This window comes from Podarcis gaigeae (assembly GCF_964106915.1).
Source record: "Podarcis gaigeae genome assembly, chromosome: 1".
In the NCBI taxonomy this organism is placed as follows: Eukaryota; Metazoa; Chordata; class Lepidosauria; order Squamata; family Lacertidae; genus Podarcis; species Podarcis gaigeae.
Genome location: NC_139678.1, coordinates 5882037 through 5893871, shown reverse-complemented (window position 1 = coordinate 5893871; position 11835 = coordinate 5882037). Strand labels below are relative to the sequence as shown.

At 44.7% G+C, this 11835-nt stretch overlaps 2 protein-coding genes across 4 annotated transcripts in view; one reads left to right on the top strand and one right to left on the bottom strand.

The window, feature by feature from the left end:
* The window catches only part of CGRRF1 (cell growth regulator with ring finger domain 1), a 451182-nt gene that overhangs the window by 178662 nt on the left and 260685 nt on the right, over window positions 1-11835 (bottom strand). The gene's annotated exons all lie outside the window — the stretch shown is intronic.
* Window positions 172-11835, top strand: part of WDHD1 (WD repeat and HMG-box DNA binding protein 1) — a 35880-nt gene continuing 24216 nt past the window's right edge. The window contains exons 1-6 of one of the 3 annotated variants that reach the window (XM_083731851.1): window positions 172-218; window positions 1670-1779; window positions 2303-2388; window positions 4951-5062; window positions 7655-7806; window positions 9312-9423. In XM_083731851.1, the coding sequence (XP_083587977.1) occupies window positions 2312-2388; window positions 4951-5062; window positions 7655-7806; window positions 9312-9423 (453 nt within the window). In that variant the 5' untranslated portion in view covers window positions 172-218; window positions 1670-1779; window positions 2303-2311. Of the gene's footprint in view, window positions 219-1380; window positions 1489-1648; window positions 1780-2302; window positions 2389-4950; window positions 5063-7654; window positions 7807-9311; window positions 9424-11835 lie in introns of those variants that run through there. The other 2 variants (XM_083731852.1, XM_083731853.1) reach the window with 2 other exon arrangements.

Here is an 11835-nt window from a genome sequence, read left to right as displayed (position 1 = left end):
TTCTCCTCCTTCTCCTCCCTCGCTCGGTGCCAGGCGGCCCGGTCACCTCAGGCGCCTCCTCCGCCCCCCATCAGGGTCTCGGAGGATCCGGCCGGCCCGGGAAGGAGGAGGAGCGGGAGGCGGAGAGGAGAGGGAGGCCGGGACTCTGACGCCTCACGCCGGCTCCGCCTCAGGCCCAGAGCGCGGGAAGAAGGAGAGGCCGGGGCCTCCGTGTCGCGGTGAGGAGCGGGGGGGGGGGGCGCTGTTGGGGGCCGGGCTGTGTTTGGGGGGGGGGCTGTTTCTCTCCTCAATCCCCCCAAAAGAGAAGCGGAGGAGGAGGAAGAAAAAGGGGAGGAAGAAGCGCCCCTTCGCAAAAGGGGGGGGGGATTTGTTACCTCAGGCTGCCCCCATCGGCGGCGCCACGAGGGGGTCGGGGGGTGAGGGGCAAGCGATCCCCCCCCCACAAACAAGGACCTACTACTATTACTATTATTATTATTATTTGTGGAGAGGGGCAAGCGACCCCCTGAACAAGGACCTATTATTATTATTATTATTTGTGGAGCGGGGCAAGCGACCCCACTAAACTAGGACCCGATTTTTTATTTTTATTTGTGGAGAGGGGCAAGCAACCCCCTGAACAAGGACTTTATTATTATTATTATTATTATTATTATTATTATTATTATTTGTGGAGAGGGGCAAGCAACCCCCTGAACAAGGACCTATTATTATTATTGTTATTATTATTATTATTATTATTATTATTATTATTATTATTATTATTTGTGGAGAGGGGCAAGCGACCCCCTGAACAAGGACCTGATTTTTTATTTTTATTTGTGGAGAGGGGCAAGCGACCCCCTGAACAAGGACCTAATATTATTTATATTTATATTATTATTATTTATTTTGCAGAGAGGGGCAAGCGACCCCCCCAGCAAGGCCCTGCTATTATTATTATGGTGAGGGGCAAGCAACCCCCCTAAAAAACAAGGACCTGCTATTATTATTATTATTATTATTTATTTTGTTACCCCACCTTTTCCCCAGACAGGGACTCAAGGAGGCTTGCAGATAAAGAGAAGAGCAGCTACCCCCACTTGCCCCTCTTCCCCCTCTATTTCTGAACTCCTGCCATTGACATATCTGTTGTTTTTCTTGCCTGCCTAGAAGTGGGCTGCCACCCCACTCCTATTTCTTGATGTCTCCTCGCTGCTCCTTTTCCCTTTTTTTGTGCTCCAGCAGAAAAAGGGGTTGGGAGAAGAGATGATTGCTCTCTCTCTGACTTCCTTTCTCTCTCTCTCCATTCTTCACCTCTCCCAAGTAGCAAACTTTGCGGGGAACCCTCCCCCTTTCAAACAAAACAGCATTGGGTGCAAGTTGTTTCGGATTAAGTGGCAGCCAAGCTGGGATCCTGGGAATTTGGTGCCCTCCTAAGAGATTAAGCAGGAGCCTGGCAACTCCTTGAGTGAAGAGTCACCTGTATGGCTGATACCTTTACAACAGGTGTGCTTCTAAACAGTGTAATCCAAAGTATTTGCACTACCCATGTCATTGCTTCTTGTCTTCTTTGTGAAAGAAACCCTCCTAATGTTGTGATGATGGTGATGATGGTTATGATTTATTGCCTTGCATGTATGTCCCACTGTGGTTTTTGAATTTACAGGACTATACGCTTTCACTGCAGGTCACTGAATCTAGAATTGCACTGCTTTTACCTCTACCTCAAACCACTGGCACCGATTAGAAAACCGCCCATTTGGAGATTTCGTCGAGGGGCTGCTGACGGAAGAAAATGTAAGCATAACAAGACAAAGAAAGGAAAGGAGTCTAATAATAGCCAAGCCTTCATAACATACGGAATAAGTTATTGACTTTTTCCTATCCTAAAGAATTCTGTCTGTGGCAAAATGATGAAAAAGGACTAATACAGTTGTCCATAGTATAGTAACTGAGATTCTTTATAATGACATTGCAGTCTGTAGGCATTACTGTATATGTTACCAAGATGAGCGCCGCAACCCTAGAGTCGTCTGCGACTGGGCCTAATGGTCAGGGGTCCCTTTACCTTTCCTTTACCTATTACTATTGCCTCTCCACTTCCCCATTCACACACCCCCAGCCTAAAATTAGGTAGTAAGCTTCTACAGGTAATCTTTTGGCTGTGTTACACTGTAAAATTTCATGCAGGTTAATGACGTTATATTAAAAAATAAAAATAGTTTGAACGTAATTGTAGGTTTGGTGATTTTTGAACTCAAAAACCTGTTAATCACTTGTAATTGTTTTGCTTGAAGCCCTTTTTAACTTTGTAATCTAGATAAAGAATATGCCTTTGTCACAAAAGCCAATGAGATACGGCCACACAGAAGGTCACACAGATGTTTGCTTTGATGACATTGGGAGGTAAGTGACTGAGGGCCCAGTTGCATGTGATTAATGTACACACACACAATGTATGTATATGTTGGGGATGGGTAACCTGTAGCCCTCCAGATGACTCACAACATCACTAGCCATATATAAAAAAATATAAAAATTGTCTAGTAGCACCTTAGAGACCAACTAAATTTGTTCTTGGTATGAGCTTTCGTGTCAGTCCCATGAACTGCAAGAAGATCAAACCTATCCATTCTTAAGGAAATCAGCCCTGAGTGCTCACTGGAAGGACAGATCCTGAAGCTGAGGTGCCAGTACTTTGGCCACCTCATGAGAAGAGAAGACTCCCTGGAAAAGACTCTGATGTTGGGAAAGATGGAGGGCCCAAGGAGAAGGGGATGACGGAGGACGAGATGGTGGGACAGTGTTCTCCAAGCTACCAGCATGAGTTTGACCAAGCTGCGGGAGGCAATGGAAGACAGGAGTGCCTGGCGTGCTCTGGTCCATGGGGTCATGAAGAGTTGGACACGACTAAACAACAAGAAGGTGCTACTAGACATTTTTTTTAATTTTTATATATATTTCTACTGCATCAGACCAACATGGCTACCTACCTGAATCTAGAACATCACTAGCCATTGGCAATGCTGGCTAAGACTGGTGGGGTTTGGAGTCCTGCAACATGTGAAGGATCATAGGTCCCCCATTCCTGGCATAGATGGCAGGAAGTGATTGTTATTGGCTTCCCACAGTGTTAGTTTCATGTGAGGAACAAATAAATGACTTCATAATTCTTAAGACCCAAAGATTTTTGTTTATGCTATGGGTCAAAGTGATGTTGTGCCTTTATTGCCTATCCCATCTGAATGATTGCTGCCGAATTACAAGGGAACTCCAGCATTGTGTGGAACTGAATACTCCATTGACAACTAGGAATAGTACAGTCATGCACAGATGGATTTGCATGATCTCAGTGCAAGCAGATTCTACATTCATCTTTTTCTGCCAGGTGGCAGGGCAGTGAAAAGCAACAGAGGAATGAGGACACACTGTCATGGCCCGGTGGCCAAAACAGATGCACTTAGCCAGGGTGCTGTCCTTTTTTAGAGTGATGTAGTTTGAACTCTGCAAAAATGGATTTAATTGGTGCCAAATTTATAAGAACTGCCCTCCTGCATCAGGCTCATGGCTCGTTTAGTTCATCATCCTGTTCTCAGAGTGACTGACCAGATGACTGTAGGAAATCCGTAAGCAGGACCCGAGCAGAACATCAGTTTCCCCTTTGTAGTTTCCAGCAGCTGTTATTTAGAAGCATACTGCCTCAGACTATGGAGGCAGCACATATATAATAATAATAATAATAATAATAATAATAATAATAATAATAATTTATTATTTGTACCCCGCCCATCTGGCTGGGTCTCCCCAGCCACTCCGGGCGGCTTCCAACAAAGATGAAAGATACACTAAAATGTCACATATTAAAAACTTCCCTGAACAGGGCTGCCTTCAGATGTCTTCTGAATGTTAGGTAGATGTTTATCGCTTTGACATCTGATGGGAGGGCGTTCCACAGGGCGGGTGCCACTACCGAGAAGGCCCTCTGCCTGGTTCCCTGTAACTTGGCCTCTCGCATTGAGGGAACCGCCAGAAGGCCCTCGGAGCTGGACCTCAGTGTCCGGGCAGAACAATGGGGGAGGAGACGCTCCTTCAGATATACTGGACCGAGGCCGTTTAGGGCTTTAAAGGTCAGCACCAACACTTTGAATTGTGCTCGGAAACGTACTGGGAGCCAATGTAGGTCTTTCAAGACCGGTGTTATATACCCATTGTGGTAAGTAACCACTGATAGTTAAATTCATGAGGGAGAAAGCAATTTGCCTACTATGCACCATTCATTTAAACCACATGACTTCAGCTAAAGAATCCCGGGGACTGCAGTTTGTTGGGAATTGTAGTTCTGTGAGGGTTTCCCAGGATTCTTTGGGGAAAGTCATGTGGTTTAATTGTATGGCCAAGGTTGGGGTTTTTGCATATATTCAAGAGATTGCCTCTTTCCTTATGCCTTGTTTTATCACCATAATCTATAAGGTTGAGATGTGAAGTAGTCACCTGAAATTTAGTAGGACACCTCATCTTTTTACAGTGTCATCCATAGTGACTGTTGACACACCAAAGCTAGCACCTTCTTCTTGTGATCAATTTACAGTCGTACTTTGGATCCCGAACGCCTTGCGAGTTGAATGTTTTGGCTCCCAAACGCCACAAACCTGGAAGTGAGTGCTCTGGTTTGCGAGCGTTCTTTGGAACCCAAATGTCCTGACGCGACTTCCTCAGCTTCTGATTGGCTGCAGGAGCTTCCTGCACCCAATCGGAAGCCGCGCCTTAGATTCCAAATGTTGTGGAAGTCGAACGGACTTCCAGAACGGATTCCATTCAACTTCCGAGGTACCACTGTATATTGTTTCTGAGGAATGAAAGCGTTTGCAGAGAAACTTCCACCACTGTTTTACTTTAGTGAAAACTGTGAAGAATTTTGATACAGTTTCGTACATGTTTGTGTAAGATTGATCTTGTTTCTTTGAATAGCTGTATTGTAACATGCGGCAGTGATGGAGATGTCAGGATTTGGGAAAGCCTGGATGACAATGACCCCAAGTCAATTAACGTGGGAGAAAAGGCCTACTCGTTTGCTCTCAAGGTACTGCAGTTATGAACTATTCAGTGGGAAATTAGAGATATTCTGGTTCATCCAGTATGTGTGTAGGGCTCCTTTGTAAAAGTAGTGTCATCAAATAGGCCTTGTGCATTAGGCAATACCTACAATGAGGTCATTTTCACAGCTCTGCTTTATACTGATAGGAAGTCAGCAACATTTGAGCAACCTGTTGCTTCTGCTATGCAGTCTATTATGTCAGGATTGAATATAGCCACTGACTTGATTACCTGTGACATGAGAATTATGACTAGGCACAAAAGCTTTTGTAAATTAGAACAGCTGGTTCTCTTCATTCACCTAGGCTGTCTGTGCTGTAAATTGTTTGTGTGAACTTGTTAGACAAGTAAAAACTTCTGCTGTAGCAACTTTCTTTTCAGTGTTGTGCAGGGTGTTCAAAACTGCTTTCTTGATTGAAATAGGTATCACATCATTTGTATCGTCTTCTGCATGGGTAGGAAAACTAAGGCCCAGAGGCCAAATTCGGCCCAATCACCTTCTCAATCTGGCCCACGGATTTTTACATGAGTAGAATGTATGCTTTTATTTAAAATGCATCTCTGGGTTATTTGTGGGGCATAGGAATTTGTTCACCCCCCCCAATATATAGTCCGGGCCCCCACAAGATCTGAGGGACAGTGGACCGGCCCCCTGCTGAAAAAGTTTGCTGACCTCTGGTCTTCTGTTTTAACACCAGCAGACAGTAGATGCATTTAGAGTTGGGTGGAACGTTTCTTTAAACAAAATAATTATTTTATGTTTCCTGTTTTAATGGAAAAATAGGAAAAGATGAGTAAAACATTAGCAATACAAATCCACATGTTCGGCATCAGCAACTCCTTTCTGAAACAATATTTGCACTACATTTTATTTTGTTAATTTAAGTTGGGCTCTTGTTTCAAAGTTTAACAAGACTTTCTTCATTGCAATATTATCATTTTGTTAAATTTGATAGACTGCAGTTTTTAATAAGTATTTTATTTGTGAAACCTTGCCCAAGTCTGCCCTCTTGTGACTACAGCAAGTTAAAGCAACTCAATTGATACTTATAATTGAGATTATTATTATTATTATTATTATTAGCCTCAAATGAGACTACTATTATAAGAAAATCACCCCCTAAATTTTTCAAATCTTTATCTTTTATTAAAGGCTGGTTATACTGCGCTTGCAAATTTACCTGGCTACTTGTAACACCGTCAGCATTAAAGTTATTGTGCTGTTGTGTGTTTACGGTGACCATTTTACTATTTCCCTCTTACCAATTTGGCCCTGGGACTCGTGTTTGCTGCTCCCAACCTCATGTCGTTACTGAATTTGTGCTTTAGTGGCTAATCTGATACAGCATCCAATTATAGTACGTAACTAGACCAGGCATAGGCAAACTTGGCCCTCCAGATGTTTTGGGACTACAGTTCCCATCATCCCTGACCACTGGTCCTGTTAGCTAGGGATGATGGGAGTTGTAGTCCCAAAACATCTGGAGGGCCAAGTTTGCCTATGCCTGGTCTAGACTGATGCTTGCTATTCTTACATGGAAAGTATTTTGAAGAGGTAATTTTACAATGGTTGTTAATTTTACAATTGTGCATATATATATGGATTTCCCTAGAAATAGATTTAACTGTAATTTGTAATCCATGTAAGGACATTCCCAAGCCCATATCTGCCAAGGGAACATAAATGGGGGGGGGGTAGGAATGGCCTCTCCCCATTCTCCACCATGGCCAGTCTTTGAGCCCAGCTGAGTAATAAGTATATTCACCCTGAAATGTATTGACAACTTTATTAGTACTGAAAAGGGGATACCATCAATTTGTCCCTTGGCACTGGGACATTCCCAGGGGAATTGAAGGAGGCAGTGGTGAGTCTGCTCTTAAAAAAAACATCATTAGATCCTTTAGATCTATCCAATTACCACCCGGTTTCAAATCTTCCGTTCCTGGGTAAGGCGATTGAGAGAGCGGTTGCTGAACAGCTTGGTGGGTTTCTGGATGAAACATCAGCTCTGGATCCATTCCAATCTGGCTTCCGCTCTGGTCATGCGACTGAAACAGCTCTGGTCGCCCTAACAGATGATCTCCGTAGGCAGCTGGATCGAGGCGGGTCGGGGCTGCTGATTCTTTTAGACCTGTCAGCAGCCTTCGTCATGGTTGATCACGAACTCCTGGACCACTGCCTCACCGATGTGGGGATCCAGGGCACAGTCCTTCAATGGCTGCACTTGTTCCTCTCTGGTTGGGGGCAGAGGGTGGCGTTTGTGGGGGGGAGCTGTTGTCGTGCCACTCCTTGGTGTGTGGAGTGCTGCAGGGTGTGATACTCTCCCCGGTGCTTTTCAACATCTTAATGTGCCCCCTAGCCCAGCTTGTCCGGAGTTTTGGGTTGGACTGCCATGAGTATGCTGATGACACCCAACTCTGTCTGTTGATGGATGGCCATCCTGACTCGGCCCCAGACACACTGATCAGATGTTTGGAAGCTGTGGCTGGATGGTTACGTGGGAGCCGGTTGAAGTGGAATGAACTGCTCCTGGAGTCAGTAGATGTTCACCTGACCCTCCCATTGCTTTATTTGTAGAATGGAAGATTGATTACGGCAGTCTCTAACAATACTGTCCAGATCCATACATTCCCAGAGGGTGCTCCAGATGGTATCCTGACACGCTTCACAATGAATGCAAACCATGTAGTTTTCAGTGCTGATGGGAGCAAAGTAGCTGCTGGATCCAGGTAATTTGACTCTGAAGTAGAAGGAAAAGACACACAAACGGCTTTCCCTATGACTTTTGAATACCAGCAACCTTGGATAGAAGACATTGTTTTAATATTCTGTTCATGTATGATAGGAAAAAAGTTTGCATGCTCTGCTGATTGTATTTAAGGTTGGGATTGTTGCAAGAACATTGTATATTCTCTCTACATATACAGTGGTGCCTCGCAAGACGAAATTAATCCGTTCCGCAAGTCTCTTCATCTTGCGGTTAACGGCTTAGCCCATAGGGAAAATCGTCTAGCGAAGCGACGCAAAAACCGAAAAAACCCTTTTGTCTTGCGCGTTTTTCGTTTTGCGAGGCATTCGTCTTCCGGGGCACCACTGTAATTGGCATTCCCTTGAGAAAAACACATCAGCTTTGCTCATAGGAAGCTGTCTACATTCTTGCACTGATCTGGTGGAGAAGTGAGTCTGGCTGTACCTAATTTAATGCAGGCTGCAGAAGAGTGTGTACGATATAAGTTATCACTTTACTGAGTTTCTGAAGGTTAGCTTAAAGCACTCCAGCCGACTTTTACTGCCATTTTTCTACCTCTTGCTCTTGTTATAAGCATTTGCAGGTGATATTTGTGGAGGTGGTTCTCAAGAGTCCTTAATTGTCATTTTAAATTAGATCAATTTGTTGTAATTGCCTTGAGGGGCTCATGGCAGGAAGACAATTTGTCAGAGTTAGTAGTTCATCATAATCAACAGTTTTAATATGCATTATGAAAATGGTTTTTATGTCTATAATGTTTGATAACACAAATGAATCTCTGAATTGCAGAGATTGAACAGAGGTTAATTTTTTCTGTGGTAGAGTAATTGTGTGCCCACACTTGCGTAGAAACATGCAGTGCCTTTTAAAAAGTACCGTATTTTTCGCCCCATAGGACGCACTTTTTCCCCTCCAAAAATGAAGGGGAAATGTGTGTGCGTCCTATGGGGCGAATGCAGGCTTTCGCTGAAGCCTGGAGAGCGAGAGGCATCGGTGCACACCGACCCCTCTCGCTCTCCAGGCTTCAGGAAGCTATCCGCAAGCCTTGCAAGCCCGGCAGGAGTTCCCGCAGGCTCACAAGGCTTGCGGGCAGCAGCCTGCAGCCCCGTGCTTCAGGCGAGTGTCCGCAAGCCTTGCACGCCCGGTGGAAGGTCCCGCCGGGCGCGCGAGGCTTGGGGCGGCAGCCTGCAGCCCGAAGCACTCGGAGGGTGCCCCGTGCTTCGGGCAGGCGTGTGCAAGGCTTGGGGCGGCAGCCACGGCTGGGGGGGAATTTTTTTTTATTCATTTCCTCCCCAAAAACCCGAGGTGTGTCCTATGGGCCGGTGCGCCCTATAGGACGAAAAATAGGGTACATCTGCACTGTAATTGTAATTGAGTCATTTCTAAATGGAAAAAATACAGCTTCATTTATTCCAATAAAAGTTAGATCTTCAAGTTTTCATTATATAGCACAGCTCCTAATAGTAGTATTATGCTTATCCCTAGTGACTTCCTGGTGAAGATTGTGGAAGTAACTGACAGCAGCCAGCAAAGGACATTTCGAGGACATGACGCACCTGTTCTAAGTGTGTCATTCGATCCAAAGAACACTTTTCTGGTAACAACTTTTCCAGTGGACTTTTTCTCCTCGTGTCTCTTAAAAGTGGATCACACATTTTAATTAAGGTGGTTTTTGTAAAACCTCCTTAATGGAATAAATTAATAATTTAAAAATTCAAAACTAAAATTACTTTGTGACATATATAGAGCACAGAATAACCTATATAACTATGACTTTCAGCATTCTTTGGGGAGAGACACGACAGTCAGATGTTAATAAAAGTTTATAGTGTTCATTATCACTTTTTAAAAATGAGATTTTGTCATGGCTTTGGAAATACTCAACCATTTCTTTTAAGAGTGCCTTCAAACAAAATTTTTCTCTCGTGTGTGTGTGTGTGTGTGTGTGTATATATATATATATATGCTTTCGTAGATTTTCACGGGTACAGGAATGCAGGTTTTGGTGTCCTCGGGTGTCTTCCCGTGTAAAAGTTGGGGTGTCTAGGCGACGTTTCGACGAGGTCTCACTCGTCATCTTCAGGCTGGTGCTTTCGGCTTCTTGTTACTGGAACAGAGCGGGATCTCAATGTTTGAGTTCCTATAAATACTGTAGAGGGGGTGTGGTGTCTAGCCTCCAATGTTCTGGGCAGAGAGGAAGTTCCCAGGCTAGTGTGCCTTTTCTTCTTTTGTTCCTTAATTACTTGAGAGATACCTTGAGTGATTTCTTGAGTGATATCCTGAGTACCACTTAGGTGGGTCATTAGGTGTGGATTAGTTGCTAAAGTCTTTGTGTCTTGACCTCTTGAACTTTGTGAAGAGTTTTCCTGAGAAGATGGCTGTATTGCACTTAGTTGTGCTTTGGCTTGGCTTCGTGTATAGGGGCGAGCTGTGGTTTTGTGGCTTGTGTCAGCCAGATCTGTGTAGGGATTGCAGGGGGGTGCAGCATCCGGAGGTGCCACCATGGATTGGCTACTGGATGGTGTCAGTAATTCATCTGTGGAGAGGGTCTGGGTTTGGGTCTGGTGTGGTTGATTGGTGTTGGCGTTCTGTGTGCCTCTGGATCTGGTGTCAGTTTTTGTGGGGAGGGCTAATTTCCAGATGTCTGGCAAGCGGGATGTGTCGTCACGCTTGTTCATGTTGTGAGGGTGTTTCTCTATCTCGATGGCTTCCATGATTCAACCACACCAGACCCAAACCCAGACCCTCTCCACAGATGAATTACTGACACCATCCAGTAGCCAATCCATGGTGGCACCTCCGGATGCTGCACCCCCCTGCAATCCCTACACAGATCTGGCTGACACAAGCCACAAAACCACAGCTCGCCCCTATACACGAAGCCAAGCCAAAGCACAACTAAGTGCAATACAGCCATCTTCTCAGGAAAACTCTTCACAAAGTTCAAGAGGTCAAGACACAAAGACTTTAGCAACTAATCCACACCTAATGACCCACCTAAGTGGTACTCAGGATATCACTCAAGAAATCACTCAAGGTATCTCTCAAGTAATTAAGGAACAAAAGAAGAAAAGGCACACTAGCCTGGGAACTTCCTCTCTGCCCAGAACATTGGAGGCTAGACACCACACCCCCTCTACAGTATTTATAGGAACTCAAACATTGAGATCCCGCTCTGTTCCAGTAACAAGAAGCCGAAAGCACCAGCCTGAAGATGACGAGTGAGACCTCGTCGAAACGTCGCCTAGACACCCCAACTTTTACACGGGAAGACACCCGAGGACACCAAAACCTGCATATATATATATATATATATATATGCTTTCGTAGATTTTCACGGGTACAGGAATCCAGTAGCCAATCCATGGTGGCACCTCCGGATGCTGCACCCCCCTGCAATCCCTACACAGATCTGGCTGACACAAGCCACAAAACCACAGCTCGCCCCTATACACGAAGCCAAGCCAAAGCACAACTAAGTGCAATACAGCCATCTTCTCAGGAAAACTCTTCACAAAGTTCAAGAGGTCAAGACACAAAGACTTTAGCAACTAATCCACACCTAATGACCCACCTAAGTGGTACTCAGGATATCACTCAAGAAATCACTCAAGGTATCTCTCAAGTAATTAAGGAACAAAAGAAGAAAAGGCACACTAGCCTGGGAACTTCCTCTCTGCCCAGAACATTGGAGGCTAGACACCACACCCCCTCTACAGTATTTATAGGAACTCAAACATTGAGATCCCGCTCTGTTCCAGTAACAAGAAGCCGAAAGCACCAGCCTGAAGATGACGAGTGAGACCTCGTCGAAACGTCGCCTAGACACCCCAACTTTTACACGGGAAGACACCCGAGGACACCAAAACCTGCATATATATATATATATATATATGAATGAATGATGTGGCACTGGCGAAGTGACTTCATGAAACTGTAACTATGCTAAAAAGTAGAAAAGATAATATGAAAATCAAATTCAGACTTGATTTTTTCAACTATTTATTCC